Source organism: Aquarana catesbeiana, linkage group LG13, assembly GCF_042186555.1.
Source record: "Aquarana catesbeiana isolate 2022-GZ linkage group LG13, ASM4218655v1, whole genome shotgun sequence".
Lineage (NCBI taxonomy): Eukaryota > Metazoa > Chordata > Amphibia > Anura > Ranidae > Aquarana > Aquarana catesbeiana.
In genome coordinates, this window is record NC_133336.1 from 197225650 (window position 1) to 197242628 (window position 16979).

Here is a 16979-nt window from a genome sequence, read left to right on the forward strand (position 1 = left end):
ATGGAAGAAGAAAAGGAGGATGGAAGAAAGGAGGATGGAAGAAGAAAGGAAGAAAGAAAGAAGATGTATGTATTTTCTCTGTCTGAAATGGAAAATTGAGGTGTATACGTGTAGCGCTAAAGTGTTTGGTGTTTGGTTAATCAACCCAAACACTTTAGCACTGCACGTATACACCTGTGTGACTTTAAACAAAAATATCTGTTTGTTGTGTTAGCTGCTACCATTAGTTTAGGCAGTGCGGGGTACCTTTTTACACTATATTGTGAAATGGAAAATTGGCTACCAATCTTTAGCCCAGAGCGAAGGCTGCCTTAGACCACTCATTCCGTTGAGCCCCACCCTTTTGCCGCTGGTCATGTGTTAGGTGGTCGTAAAAGGGGTTATATTTTTTCTTACAAAAGTCTGGCAAGAGCACCAGTATCTTTCAAAGTAGATGTAAACCCAATTACCAAAATATCTTTTTAACCACTTCAATACAGGGCACTTAGACACCTTCCTGCCCAGACCAATTTTCACCTTTCAGCGCTGTCGCAGTTTGAATGACAATTGCGCGGTCATGCTACACTGTACCCAAACTAAATTTTTATCATTTTGTTCCCACAAATAGAGCTTTCTTTTGGTGGTATTTGATCACCTCTGCGGTTTTTAGTTTTTGCTAAACAAATAAAAAAAGACCGAAAATTTTGAAAAAAAATAAAAGTTTTGCTTTTGTTTCTGTTAAATTTTTTTTTAACTAAGTAAGTTTTCTCTTTCACTGATGGGCACTGATAAGGGGGCACCGATGAGGTGGCACCAATGAGCGGGCACTGATATGTGGCACTGATGAGCACTGGTAGGCGGCATTGATGGGTGGCACTAATATGTAGCACTGATGGGCATTGATAGGCAGCATTGATGGGCACTTATGGGTGGCACTGATGGGCGGCACTGCTGGGCACTGATACGCAGCACTGATATGAGGCACTGATGGGCGGCACTGCTGGGCACTGATACGCAGCACTGATATGAGGCACTGATGGGCATCCCTGGTGGCACTGGCAGTGGTAGGCATTGGAGTGGGCACAGATTGGCAGCGGAGTGGCCACAGATTGGCATTTCCCTGGGGGTCTAGGGGCATACCTGGTGGTTCAGTGAGGATGGCTTCCCTGGTGGTCCTGGGCGGGATCCGGGGGGGGGGGCGGCCTGTGCTGATAAACAATCAGTACAGACCCCCCCTGTCAGGAGAGCAGCCGATCGGCTCTCCTCTACTCGCGTCTGTCAGACGCGAGTGAGGAAAAGCCGATCACCGGCTCTTTCTATTTACATCGTGATCAGCCGCGATTGGACACGGCTGATCACATGTTAAAGAGTGCCCGTCAGAGACTCTTTACCTAGATCGGTGTTGCGAGGTGTCAGACTGACAACCCGCAACAACGATCGCTGCGATGCGCGCCCCCGGAGGCACGCAGCGGCTCGATATTCCTGATCACGTCATATGACATCCGGTCAGGAATATCAAACCACTTTGCCGCCGTCATTTGGTAATAGGGCGGGCGGCAAGTGGTTAATCTGCAGCATTCCTAAAGAATCTGGTGATCCTGCCATGAAGGTCCTTGGTCAGGCACTTCCTGATAGAGCGTGACGATATTCTGTCTTTGTCTTCCAACTGATCTTCTGCGTTGCCAGCTTGTCACATAGGCTTCCGATGGAGAGTACAAGTGGCCATTTCAACAGACATTGTCCACGATCCTCACCTTCGGGAAACCTGCCCTGAGGGGAAATCTTCCAATGGGGACACTAGTTCTGGTGATCTGGGGGGGGGGGGGGGGGGGGGGGGATTCCCTTAACCACTTACAGACCGCCCGCTATCATTATACGGCGGCTGTTTGAAGAGGAGTACCATTGTCATGGCAGCAGATAGCTGCCATAACCCCCGTTATGGCAGCTTTCAGATAAACGTGGTCTCTGCTGTGGATTTGCCATGAGATCACTTTTATCAAGGGGAGGGAGAGGGCCCCCCCCCCCCCCCCCCCAAGCTCTGGTGGTCTCCGCTGATTACCGGACCCACCGGTAGCTGCTGAAACGCTTGGGTCCTCTCCCCTGGATGCCTGGCGATGCCTGTTTTGACCCCAGGTCACATATTTAAGAGGTCCTATCATGCTTTATTTCTATTACAAGGAAAGTAAACATTCCTTGTAAAAGGGAATAAAAAAAAGTGACCCAAAAATTTATTTTTTAAAAGGACAGTGTCAAAACAAAAAAATAAAAAGTAAAGTAAGAAAAGGAAAAAAAAAAAAAAAAAAAAAATTTAAAGAGCCCCGTCCCGACGAGCTCGCACGCAGAAGCGAACGCATACGCGAGTAGCGCCCGCATTTGAAAACGTTGTTTAAAACCACACATGTGAGGTATCGCTGCGATCGGTAGAGCAAGAGCAATAATTCTAGCCCTAGACCTCTGTAACTCAAACCTGGTAACCTGTAGAAATTTTTAAACGTCGCCTTTGGAGATTTTTAAGGGTAAAAGTTTGTCGCCATTCCACGAGCGGGCGCAATTTTGAAGCGTGACACGTTGGGTATCAATGTACTCAGCATAACATCATCTTTCAAAAAAAATAAATATTATATATATATATATATATATATATATATATATATATATATATAAAAATTGGGCTAACTTTACTGTTGTCTTATTTTTTTAATTCAAAAAAGTGCACTTGTAAGACCGCTATGCAAATACGGTGTGACAAAGTATTGCAATGACCGCCATTTTATTCACTAGGGCATTAGAAAATTAGAGATAATGTTTGGGGGTTCCAAGTAATTTTCCACAAAAAACAAAAAACTAATTTTAACTTGTAAACACAGTCAGAAAAATAGGCCTGGTCCTCAAGTGGAGTATTTGCAGGGATTTCCTCTCCTGTTTGGCTATGGGACAGGAAGTGAAGGGAAATCTCCACAACGGGACAAAGAAACAAAAAAAAAAAAAAAAAAAAAAAAAAAAGAGACACCTGATAGGAGTTATAATCCTTCCTGGCGCTATCCAAAATGAAAAAAAAAATGTTTTGCCCACAGTTCTTTAAACTACAAGCTCCCCGCAAATGCATGCAGTTGTGGGCACATGAGTGAGGGGTTCCAAGGGGTAAAGCAGGTGGTGAGGAGGAGACACAGCACCTCCTACCCGCCTGTCAAATCCTCTCTAAAGAGCGATCCGAAGGCAGATTGCTCTTCGGAGTTCAAAGCAAGGGTGAATGAACCCTTTATCTGCAGCCTACGGCTTCGGCACATTATCATCGTTGCTTTGCACAGAACGGTTTGTCTCTCTTACGAATGATAAGCTCCCGGATCAGCAAGATTTGCATTCAGCTTTGAATTCACAAGTAATGACAATCCAACTGCACTCCGAGATGTTCAAAGATCACTCACCGTGGAAAATAACAAATAGGTAAACAGCACAGGCTCCACTATATTTGTTTTGGGACTAGCTCGGTACATACTGCAGCCCTTGTGGATTTTCGATCGAAATTCCACAAACATTTTACAGAGTAACCAACAAAATGAAAGTAGAATTTCAGTCTAAACCAAACTAGTGTTATTTCTGGTTAACCGGTGTAATAAAAAAAAAAAAAAAAAAAAAGGGTAAGGAAGGAAGCAAACACCAACCAATTTCCAGCCAGCAGCTGTTGAGTCACAAAGTCCGACTCCCTACTGCCAGATGAGTCATCTGTTGTCAAGGACATGGCGGCTGGCATGCCGACCCGCTCCTTAACAACCAGCTATGCACTGGTTGTTAAGGAAGCTGGCAGACAGCTGGCTAAGAAAAAAAAAGGGACGCTAGAAACTGGTGCTTAGCATTAACAGCATTTAGGAGAGGTCAGTTTTTTTTCTGCAGGCAAATCGCTCCCAAAAATGAAAAAAAAAAAAAGTTTTTTCCCCTTGCTCCTAGAAGCTGAAGCTTGAAAAACGCTTCTAGCCTACAATAGCGTGCATGGACACATAGAACACCATTTGCTTCTAGGGGCAGAAAAAAAAAAAAAACGCTCAATGTAGCTGCTGGGAGCTTAACAATAAGCTAGTGTGCATGAAGCCTTATAGTTTAGCCACTTCCATACTGGGCCTAGTCTGGCACTCCTCTCCTACATGTAAAAATCATAATTTTTTTTGCTAGAAAATTACTCAGAACCCTCAAACTTTTTATTTTAGCAGAGACCCTAGGGAATCAAATGGTGGTCATTTCAACTTTTTACGTCACACTGTATTTGCACGGCAATTTTTCAAACACTTTTTTGGGGAAAAGAAAAAAATAAAAAAGGTAAAGCTAGCCCAATGTTTTTGTATAATGTGAAAGATGATGTTATGCCGAGTAAATAGATACCCAACATGTCACGCTTTAAACCTGCGCACTCTTAAAATCTCCATAGGCGACCCTTTAAAAACGTTTACAGGTTACCAGTTTAGAGTTAGAGGAGGTCTTGGGATAGAATTGTTGTTCTCACTCGAACGTTTGCGGCAATACCTCACATGTGTGGTCTGAACGCTGTGTACATATGTGAGCGTGACTTACGTATGCGTTCGCTTCTGCAGGCGAGCACGCGGGGACAGGGGCACTTTTTTTTTTAATCACCTTTATTCCTATTACAAGGAAACTAAACATCTCTTTATGGAGAGATCTGGAGTCTAAAAAAGACCCAAGATCTCGCTTCTAAGCAGGAAAGTCTGAGATCAAAAAATAAATCGCTCTTGGCTTTTTCCAGCCAAGTACACAGCAGTATTTAACTCAGAAACAATCTTCTGCGCTTGGGGGCTTAGTCTATAGGTAAGTGGTGCGGCCAACCATCTGGATAAAACAATGCCTGCTGTATTTACAACTGCCAGGCCGGATGTGACGTCATAACGCCACACCCGGGCCTCTGAACATCATAGAGACTGCCAGGGGCTGGTATTCTCTATGGTGAGCTTCTGACACCAACGGATTCCTTTTCCGGCTCGCCGATCGCACGGGCGAGCCGGTAGAAGCACCGGAGGGTGGCGGGAGGGGCATCACCTCCTGTAAGAAGGATCAAGCGGCTGAACTGCCGCTATGATTGTTATTACAGTGTAGGGAATCGACGGCTGAAAAAGACGATATCTAAATGATGCCTGCAGCTTCACCCATCATTCAGAGATCCCCACTCAAACCCCAGAGCATCATATAATGACCTTGAGCGTAAAGTGGTTAATAATGTATTTATAATTGCAGAGCTGCATTTTGTGTGTCTTTTATATCTGCCTGGAGTTCAGCTTTATGGTGGTAAGCCTGTGAAATGAAAAAGGAACAAAGCATATCCTTCTATAGTTTGAACTTGCCTCAAGCCAAAGCACCGAGTGTGGTCCCCATCTGCTCTCTCTTCCCTCTACTATATGCATGAGTCACTTCTGACAGGCCTTGCCATCAGCACAGAATCCTGGGGGATAGCCCTGCACCCCCTGCAATACACCGACAGCCTCAGCTGTGCATGCTTCCCAATGAGAAGGGTGTGTCTATTTACTCCACTCAGGTCTCAGATTACACTCCGCTCTATGCTGTGCAGTGTGTAAATCTGCACTTTGATGGGCTGTGGAGAAGAGAAGGCTTCAGACAGGTACAACTTATGTAGGAGGATTCATTTAATCTCTCTGTGTATCACCTGAGGCCAGTTACTTCACTGGGTTTATGTAAAGGGTTTACAACCACTTCTATTAGGTTCCATATGCTGTCTGTATCCTTGCTTGAGAGAGAACGATCTCTATTAACTCACATGACCATTGCAGCGATCAAAAAGCGTTTGGAATTCCAAACTGAGTTGTCACCACCGAAACACAAAAAGATGTGTATTTTGATGGGCACACCAGCCCCGATGACAACATATGGAGCAGGGCCAATCGGTGGCATACAATTTCCATGATTCAGCCTCAGAAGGTTAAAAGACACAATCTCCCCGATCCCCCGCCCCACCCTATAGGCCAGCACCAAAAATCCCACACTCACTTCTGCGCCGTCTTGATCACCAGATGAACGGTGAGACCGTCTTTGATGCCGTGTTGGTTTAGCGTGTCGCCGTCTTTCAAGATCTTCCCGGCAAAGATCAGTACCAGCTGATCCTTCTTGGCTTTGAATCGTTTGGAAATCTCTTCTTTGAACTGCAACAGACAGGATGACAGTTTTGTCAGATAGAATTCCAAGATCGCTATGAAAACGTGAGAACAAAACTATCAACCAGATCCTCCCAATTATCCTCCAGTCTTTGTACCGCACCCCCCCCCCCCCCCCAACTTACATAAGCCCAGTTGGAGTTTTTCTTTAAACTGAACTGGAAGCTAGCAAACACCTGGTGGTAGTGTGCAGATTTCCGAAAGAATACAACCTAGCAAAGTCCTATGAACTTATATCATTTAGGGCAAGGGTCTCCAAACCTTATAAATAAAAGGGCCAGTTCACTGTCCTTTAGACTTTGGGGTGGGGTGGGGGGGGGGGTGAAATAGTGCCCCATCATTTGAGTCACCAGGAGAAATTAAGCCACATTGGAGTGCCCCACCATTGAATAGTGGGAAGAATTATGCCCCACAGCCAAAGGCATGGTGCCTCATAGTTGGTGTCAGTTGGAGGCATGGTGCCTCATATGTAGGAGGAATGGTGCCCCAAGGGCTGGATAAGGACAAGCAAACGGCCACAGTTTAAGGACCACGAAACTAGGGAAATGCTAAAGTTTATGTTTTGCCTTCCCTGACTTCTCCTTCATCAACATGCTGACATTTTAAAACGGTTTGGGTTTTCAATACATATCTTATGTTAAACCCAGTCACATCCTCACAGGGTCTCTTTGCTTCATATGCAATGCAGGCAGATCATAGCTGGTGGGAGGAGCTGGTAGGGTGCTGTACTTTATGAAAACCTCACAGCCGCCTGCCTCAGTACTCCTCTCAAGAGACTCATGCATGCTATGGCCAAACATCTGTGGACACCTGACCATCAAATCTACTATATAGCCAAAAGTATGTGAACACCCCTCCAAAGGATTGAGTTTAGGTGATTCAAGTGAAGGGTACATAGCATACGAGGGCATTTCAGACACTTGTGATCTTCCAGCCTTGTGGTAACAGCTGGGAAAGGAACTTTTCTGTTCCACCATGACTGTGTTCCTATGTACAAAGCCAGCTTCATAAGGACATTGTGTGAACAGTTTGATAGGGATGAACGTGAGTGGTCTACACAAAGCCCAGACCTCAACCCTACTGAACACTTATGGAATAAATTAGAACAGTAATGGTGAGCCAGGTTCTCATTCAGTGTCAGTCCCTGACCTTACAAATGTTCTTTTGGCTAAATGGACACAAATTCCCCCGGACACACGCCAAACGTTTATGGAAAGTCTTCCCAGAAGAGTGGAGGACATTATACTAACAAAGGGCGCCATACTAATGTCCATGGCTTTAGAATGGGATGCCCAACGAGGTGCGATAGCCAGGTGTTTAAGCTACGATATACGGCTAAGAGTTTGTGAACACTTAACCATCACACCTCGTGGGACATCCCATTCTAGAAGAACGTTTTGTGAGGTTTGGATCACCTCAAGTCTCCATAATACAGATAACCACATATGGGAGCCATTTAGCAACCGATTTTCAAGGGCCAAGTCCTCTTCAAGACTATTACAGGACACTTGAGTTCTTCCACGCAGGTTGGTTTACCACTTCAATACTAGGCACTTTCGCCCCTTTCTGCCCAGGACAATTTTGAACTTTCAGTGCTGTCACACTTTGAATGACAATTGAGCGGTCATACAACACTGTATCCGAATTTTATAATTTTCTTCCCACAAATAGAGCTTTTGTTTGGTGGTATTTGATCACCTCCTCGGTTTTTATGTTTTGCTAAACAAACTAAAAAAGGCCGACATTTTTGAAAAAAAAAAAAAAAAAAAAGTTTTTCTTCGTTTGTTATAAAATTTTGTTTTCTCATTCACTGATGGGCACTGACAGGCAGCACCGATTGGGCAGGTACTGACAGGTGTTAATGCTGGGCACTGATTGGCACCAATTTGCACTTTATTGGGCACTGGCTGGCAGCTTATGGGTACATTTGATGGGGGCTGTGCTGATAATCAATGCACTGATTATCAGCACGGACCCCCCCAATCCCCCCCCCCCCCCGACAGGGAGAGCCACCAATCGGCTCTCCCTGTCAGTGTGAACCGAGAAATGCCGTTTACCAGTACTTGCTGGTTCACATGATGATCAGCTGTGATTGGTCACGTGGTAAGAAGCCTCTGATCAACATCAGAGATGCGGCGTGTCAGACTGACACGCTGTGATCACCGAGCTGTGCTCCCCCGCGGGTGTGCGCCAACATGTTATCCTGCTGGATGTCATATGACAACCAGTCGGGATAACAGAACCACTTCCCGGACATCAATCTGTTATTGGCTGGGTGGGAAGTGGTTAAAGAGAAGACATGTCTCATCATCAGTTTTCTAATTCACCCAAAAGGTGTTCAGTAGGGTTGAGTTCAGAGCTCAGTGTAGGCCACTTGAGGTCCTCCACACCAAACTGGTCAAACCATGTCTTTATGGAGCTAGCCCATCCACAGAAGTCATATCTGGCAGCGTGAGGGTCCACCTATACATTCACAAACTGTTAGCCAAATAGCAAAGCTTGAAAGGATAGGTAGACCGTCACACTGCCAAACATGACTGCCAAATTCTCTTCTGTGGGTGGACCAGCTCCATAAAGACAAGATTTGATCGGTTTTGTGTGGAGGACCTCAAGTGGCCTTCAGAGAGCCCCGACCTCAACCCTACTGAACACCTTTTGGATGAATTGGAACATGGATGGTGAGCCAGGTCTTCTCATCCAACATCAGTACCTGACCCCACAAACAGTGGCCAGCACCATAAAGACATGGTTTGACCAACTTGCGTAGAAGAACACAAGTGTCCCGCATAGAGTCCTGAAGAGGGCTTGGTTCTCTAAAAATGGTTGATGTGGATGGGTCAGCTCCATAAAGACATGGCTTGACCAGTTTGGTTTGAAGGAAGAGCCCTGACCTAAACCCAACTGAACACCTTTAAGATGAATTGGAACACCAATGGTGAGCCCGGACTTTACAAAATGTTCTTTTGGCTGAATGTGCACTAATTCCTCCAGAAATCTTGTAGAAAGCCCTTCCAGAAGAGTAGAGGATGTTATAGCTGCAAAGGGAGGCTAACTCCATATTAATGACCATGGTTTTGGAATGGGACATCCAACAAGGTCATATGGGCAAGATCTCCTCAAGCTTTTGGCTATATATTATATCTCTGCGCAATAATGCTATGATGTGAATGGATCAGTATTTTCACAGAAAGGATAACTTTTGCTTTTTTCTTTCTGAGCCGATAATGTCATGTGGTCCTGGATCCTGGGTTCCCCTGGGTACAAACTCAAAACTGCATTAAGGATCTGCAGCTTGCATCTGTATCTCTTAGCTTCAGAATTCCCAGAAGACTTTTTATACGGGGCCAACATACATGGCTGGAAAGATAATAAAGCCATCTACTTGTCCCAGAAGTGGGACCTGGACCTGCTACTAGTGGATCAGACGTATTTTCACAATTCACCCACTTCTCGAAAGTCTGGCTTTCTGGGAATTGAAGGTCTTCAAACATTTCTGTTTCACCTCGTATAATCAGGCCTCTGGTAGTTTGCCCGCGTTACAGAAACCTCTGATGAAGAGCGTGCCTGGTATCTCACAATTGTCAAGAGGCTAATTACACAAAGATTTCTCAGTGTGTGATCATGAACGGCTCCGCTCCGGGGAAAACTCAGCTGTTTCAATGGAAGGCTACAATTGCAACATTATATGTGAAATGACCCCATGTGTCAGCTGTGCCAAAGCTCAAGAACGACACAAAGAAAGCAATTTCGCCACGTTTGGCCGAGGCAAGGGCCAGAAAACACAGGTGTGGTACCCAATAAAATGCCCTCATCACCACAAATTAAGAACTCACACAGGTGGTCATCAGACTGTATGCTACTGCACAGTTCTATCAATCCAACATGTTTCAGGCAGAGGGGGAAGGAATGGGGTCATTTAAGTGGCACAGTTAGCACCTTGACGGTCTGTTGTATCGTTCAGGTACTCTGTTGGTGGGATCTCTGGGCTAAGTTCCTAGCTCTGCCCATTATGAGGGGCTCCAACCACCCCTGCTTCATTTCCTACTTCTGTTTATGTTTTCTAAAACGTGAGGAGGATTGGGAGCACGCAAATGCCCGAGAAGCGCACACTGGCAAAAAGCCATTGATTACCCTTAAAAGAGAAGTATGGCCAAAGCTTTTTTTTTTTTTTTTCGGTCATACTTCTTTTCAGGCTCACATGGGTGCACCCACTTTTGCTCTGCTGTGGCCCTCGAGCCAGCTAATGGGCTAAACCCTGCTCTTAGCTGACATTAGGGAGCCCCTCCAAGCTCTGGAAGGATCCAGATCAGTGGCAGCTGGTGCTAAAAATTTTTGGGGGGGGCGCAAACAAACTGAAAAATACTGAACCCCTCCCCCATCAATTGCAGCCTCACTGTGCCCATCAAACGCAGCCACTTGTGCCCACCAAACCCCCTCGTGGCTCTGACCCCCCCCCCCAGCTCTGTGACAGCACCCTCCCGCAAGTGGTCCGGCACTTACCGCCAGTCCTGAGTCCACCAGAGCAGCCGTAGAGGCGGGGATGTTCCTCCTCATGTCTCCTCTGTGCCACATCTTTCTAAGCGCCAGGCATCCAATAGGATGCCCTGGCGCTTAGGCCAATTGGGAAACAGGTCTGACGACCTGCCTCCCTGATTGGCGTGGAGGAGCGTTAGCGTGAAAATAGCAAAAATTAATTTGCTATTGTCACATATTTGGGTGGGGGATCAGGGCGCACTCATGGCTGGAGGACATCTAGCTCTTTCCTTCCAAGCCTGACGGTCCCTGGTTCTCCCTTTTCATTCACGATGGCTCAGCATCACATGTGGGAGTTACCTATACCCATCTGGCTTTTGGCTTTAACATTAGGATTGCGCCGATACTAAGCATTTGCACAAGTACTGGATACCCCAAAACGGATACCTTTTGTGGTGCGATTTGCACCCATACAAAAAAAAATAAAAAAAAATCGCACTGCAAAAAAATTGCATTTGATCTGAAGAGGAATGTGGTGGGATTCCTGTTCGAATCACTTGCGGTTTCCCCACCGCTCCTGTCTGAACCCAAGCTAGTCATAGTGACTTCAGGCTGGGTTCACACAGGGAAACCGCACACGAGTCGGACAGGAATCGCACCTCACTCCTGTTCAAATTACAAGCAATTCTTTGTAGTGCAATTTGAGCCCATTCATTTTGTATGGATGTAAGTTGCCCTACAAAGTATCGGTTTTTGGGTATGCGGAGCATGTTCATGAGTACTTGTGAAAATACTTGGTATCAGTACCGATACCGGTGCATTCCTAATTTGGTATCAGCGAGTACTTAAGCACAATTATTGGTACTCATACTCGCTCTTTAAAAAAAAAAAAAAAAAAAGCCAAAACACACCACACACAGGTATCAGTGCATCCCTATTTAACCACTTGCCGTCCGCCCTATTACAAAAGGACGGCGGCAAAGTGGTTTGATATCCCTGACCGGACGTCATATGACGTCCTCAGGATATCGAGGCGCGCATCGCGGCGATCCTTGTTGCGGTGTGTCAGTCTGACACCCTGCAACACCGATCTAGGTAAAGAGTCTCTGACGGAGACTCTTTACCACGTGATCAGCCGTGTCCAATCACGGCTGATCACGATGTAAATAGGAAGAGCCGGTGATCGGCTTTTCCTCACTCGTGTCTGACAGACGCGAGTAGAGGAGAGCCGATTGGCTGCTCTCCTGACAGGGGGGGTCTGTACTGATTTTTTATCAGCACAGCCCCCCTCGGATCCTACCCAGGACCACCAGGGAAGCCAGCCACACTGGACCACCAGGTATGCCCCCTAGACCCCCAGGGAAATACTAATCTGTGCAAAGGCAGCTGCCAATCAGTGCCCACTCCAAAGCCTACCAGTGCCACCAGGGAAGCCTATCAGTGCCACGTATCAGTGCCCATCCTCTGTGCCCGCTCATTGGTGCCACCTCACCGGTGTCACCGTATCAGTGCCTGTCAGTGCCGCCTTATCAGTGCCCATCAGTGAAAGAGAAAACTTACTTATTTACAATTTTTTTTTTTAACAGAAACAAAAGCAAAACTTTTATTTTTTTCAAAATTTTCGGTCTTTTTTTTTTATTTGTTTAGCAAAAAATAAAAACCACAGAGGTGATCAAATACCACCAAAAGAAAGCTCTATTTGTGGGAACAAAATGATAAAAATTTAGTTTGGGTACAGTGTTGCATGACCGCGCAACTGTCATTCAAACTGCGACAGCGCTGAAAGCTGAAAATTGGCCTGGGCAGGAAGGTGTCTAATGCCTTGTTTCCACTGAGCGGATCGGTTCGGTACGGTACGCTATTTTGGGTGTTTCCATTACGAAAGCGGCCCATACAACCGAACCGTTCCATTCAGGGTCCTGCTTCAGATGTGGGGCCATAGAAAATGGAACGGTTCGGTTAGGGCGGAGCTACGATACATTCCACTGATTGGCTGACAGAAAACCCTCTGCTGTGCTATGCTGAGGAATTTTTTCTAAACCCTGTATGGCCCCCTTGTGGTCCCACTTGCAGTGGAAACACTCACCATGATAGACCGGACCATTCTAGGCCATTCAAACTGTACCGACCCGAACCGATCCGCTCAGTGGAAACAAGGCATAAGTGCCCTGTATTGAGGTGGTTAAAGATCCAAATACTAATCTCATAGGCACTCCAAACTTTACAAATCGACAGGAAGAAGAAAAAAAAAAAAAAAAAAAAAAAAGGGAGAAGGAAGGGGGAAGCAAAACAAATAACAAGCATGTTGAAAATGCAACATTTACATCATCCTCGACTTTAGTGTCATATGATTCCCAGTGGAGAGATAGGAGCAGCATTCACTTATCACTTTACTCTCACAGCCAAGTCATGCTATCGTTATAACCGTGTCCTCACACACTCTATGTTACCAAAAGTATTGGGACGCCTGCCTTTACATGAACATTAATGGCAGCCCAGTCTTAGTCCTTAGGGTTCAATATTGAGTTGGCCCACCCTTTGCAGCTATAACAGCTTCAACTCTTCTGGGAAGGCCGTCCACAAGGTTTAGGAGTGTTTCTATGGGAATGTTTGACCATTCTTCCAGAAGCGCATTTGTGAGGTCAGGGACTGATGTTGGACGAGAAGGCCTGGCTCGCAGTCACCACTCTAATTTATCCCAAAAGGTGTTCTATCGGGTTGAGGTCAGGACTCTGTGCAGGCCAGTCAAGTTCCTCCACCCCAAACTCACTCATCCATGTCTTTATGGATCTTGCTTTGTGCACTGGTGCCCAGTCATATTGGAACAGGAAGGACCAACCCCAAACTGTTCCCACAAAGTTGGGAGCATGAAATTGTCCAAAATGTCTCGGTATGCTGGTACCTTAAGAGTTCCCTTCACTGGAACTAAGGGGCCAAACCCAACCCCTGGAGAAAAAAAAAAAATAAAAAACCCACACCATAATCCCCCCTCCACCAAATGAACTGGACCAGTGCACAAAGCAAGGTCCATAAACACAAGGATTAGCGAGTTTGGGGTGGAGGAACTTGACTGGCCTACACAGAGTCCTGACTTCAACCTGATAAAACACCTTTGGGATGAATTAGAACAGAGACTGTGAGCCAGGCCTTCTCGTCCAACATAGACACACTCCTGAACCTTGTGAACAGCCTTCCCAGAAGAATTGAAGCTGTTATACCTGCAAAGGGTGGGCCAACTCAATATTGAACCCTACAGACTAAGACTGGGATGCCATTAAAGTTCCTGTGCGTGTAAAGGCAGGTGTCCCAATACTTTTGGCAATATAGTGTACCTCCAAAGAAAACAATGAGATTATGACTGGAAGTGGTTTTGAATAAACATCCCCCCTCCCACCCAATGTAGAACTATACCAGCTAAGACTCACCATACATATTACAATCAACTTTAGCTCTACCAAAACTAAGGATTATAAGAAACTGCCTAAACTAGCCTCTCGCAACCTTTCCAACACTGAGGAACCCTTGAAATAACGTTCCCATCTCAGGGAACCTCTGCTAAAAAAAATTACTAAAGCTAATCATGATACATTAGTGTGATGGTCAGTGGGAAGAATGCTCCTTACACTTGTGGTCATTGGGAAGAATGATCACTGGTGTGAGTGAGAACATCTGAGCGGCAGAAATTGCTCACAGAACCCCTAACCACCTGTTGAGGAACCCTGGCCTAAGCTTGAAAAAATAGGATTTTATTTATTTTTTATAGAAATAAGAACTGTTGGTGTTGATGTGATCTGCCCAGTCATTGTTACATCCCCTTCTGCTCACCCGGCATGTCTGAATCAGCAGGTCACCCATGACTCCTACAATGAACTGGGCCACCCTGCCTGGCATAGTTGGAATTCCTGATGACACAACACTGTAAGCCGCAGTGAAGAAATCATGGAGATAAGGCCATATGAAGAAGAACTCAATTTCCATTCTGCAAAAGCAGTATTGAGGAATCCAGCTCCAGTGTTCACTGATCAGATTCGGTACATTTTATAGGAAAAACTCGAACAAACACTTTGCTGTTGTCATAGAAACACGTTTTAATTTCCTACAAAAAGTAGTAGACCTCACAGGCTGCTAATATGAGAGTGCCATCTTCTCATTATTCATTACAAATCGGTTTTATCAATGCCTTCCATATTTGTCAGACAACCTCCCCCCCTAAAGATCAGGATTGACCCCATTAGAGGACAGGATATAGCCTGCACTTCCAGATGATTTATCTTGGGAGCCAAGATACCCCATGCTCCCAAGAAGCCTGTTCGGGGACTTAAGGGTTCCTCGCATTCTGAGACAACCATCGGAGGAACCTCGCACTCAGAGAAGCCGTGAAGGGACCCTAGGCATCCTGCACTCCTCCTAAGCTGATCTGGGGACCAAAAAGACACCCTGGGATTCATTTACTAAAACTGGAGAGTGTACAATCTGGTGCAGCTGTGCATAGATCAATCAGATCCCATGTTTTTTTTTTTTTTTTTTAAGCTTAAACAATCTGAAGTTAGAAGCCAATCGGCTACAATGCAGCGTTCCACCAAATTTTGGACTCTCCAGTTTTAGTAACTCAACCCCCCTGTGTTTGCAGATGAGCTGTCCGGAAACAACCCAGGGATCTGAGAGCCCAAGGTACTCTATGGCCAGATATGATCCATCCAGGAACCCAAGACACCCTACAATTCCACATAAGCCACCTGGGGACCCCAGGTACCCTACGTTCTTAGACAAGTCATCTGAGGATTTAAGGCACTCATGGCAGCAGCTGACACTAGGGATCCATGGCAACAAACACTCCCTGTAAACCCAACTAGGGACCCAAATTACCCCATGGCTTGAGATGACCCATCCAGGAACCCAATGGCACCCCACATTCCCAAACATTGCTTCAGAGGACCATAAAATTCATCAAGGAGACCAAAGGCATCCCACATTCCTAGACAAGCCATCTGCAGACCCAAGGTTCCCCATGGACCCAGATGATCTGTCCAGGAGCCCCACCCACCTCATCACTACCACTTGTAGCCTCTAGCCCTACATAACTCATCCAGGAACCCAATGGCACCCCACACTCCCAGACGCCTCATCTGAAGACCTAAGGTACCCTGCGGATCTAGATAACCCATTTGGGAACCCTAGTTAGTTAACTCCCAGTTACCCCATTTGAGCACCCAAGGTAACCCGTTGCCCCAGCTGACCCAGCCAGACACCCAAGCCATTCATGGCGCTCCACACTTTCAGTCACGCCATCTGAGTACCTAAGTTACCCGGTGGTCCTGGAGGACTCATCCAGAAACCCAAGGCACCCCACACTCCATGGTGAGAGCCCAAGGTACCCTGCAGCCTCAAATGACCATCGAGGAATCCAAGGCACCAAGACACTCTCAGTTACGCCATCTGAGTACCCACGTTACACCATGGTCCCAGATGACTCATCCAGGAATCCAAAACACCCCACCTGAGGACTCAAGGTACTCTACAGACTCAAAATGACCCATCCAAAAGCCCAAGGCACCCCACACTTCCAGCTACCGTGTCTGAAGACCGAAGGTACAGTCTCAAATGACTATCTAGGAACCCAAGGCACCCCACACTCCATCTGAGAACCAAATGTACAGCCTCAAACAACCCACCCATGAAACCAAGGCGTGCCACACTCCCAGTCACCATATTGGGAACTCGAGGCACCCTGCAACCTCAAATGACACATCCAAGAACCCAAGGCACCCCACACTCCCAGTCACACCATCGGAGGGCCCAAGGTACCCTTCAGCCTCAAATGACCAACTAGGAATCCAAGGTACCCTACACTCCTAGTCACCCCATCTGAGCACCCAAGTTACCCCGTGGTCCCAGATGACTCAAACAGGAATTCAAGGCACCCCACACTCCTAGTCACCCTTATCTGAGGGGCCCAAGGTACCCTGCAGACTCAAATGACTATCTACAAACTCAAAGACGCCACACTCCAAGTCACCCCATCTGAGAACCCCAGGCGTCCTACACTCAAAGTCACCACATTTGGGGACTAAAGGCACCCTGCAACCTCAAATAACCCATCCAGGAACCCAAGGAACTCCAACTGAGGGCCCAAGGTACCCTGCAGCCTCAAATGACCATCTAGGAATTCAAGGCACTTTATACTCTGTCACGCCATCCGATCCCCCTCAAGTTTCCCCGTGGTCATGGATGACTCATCCAGGAATCCAAGGCACCCCACACTCCTAGTCACCCCATCTGAGGGCCCAAGGTACAGCCTCAAACAACCCACCCATTAACCCAAGATGTCCCACACTCCCAGTCCCCACATTGGGGGAC

General features: G+C 46.4%; 1 protein-coding gene across 2 annotated transcripts in view; it reads right to left on the reverse strand.

The window, feature by feature from the left end:
* UBQLN4 (ubiquilin 4) overlaps positions 1-16979 on the reverse strand; it is a 38791-nt gene that overhangs the window by 20522 nt on the left and 1290 nt on the right. For both annotated transcript variants that reach the window (XM_073610262.1, XM_073610263.1), the window contains exon 2: positions 5986-6137. In XM_073610262.1, the coding sequence (XP_073466363.1) occupies positions 5986-6137 (152 nt within the window). The remainder of the gene's footprint in view (positions 1-5985; positions 6138-16979) is intronic.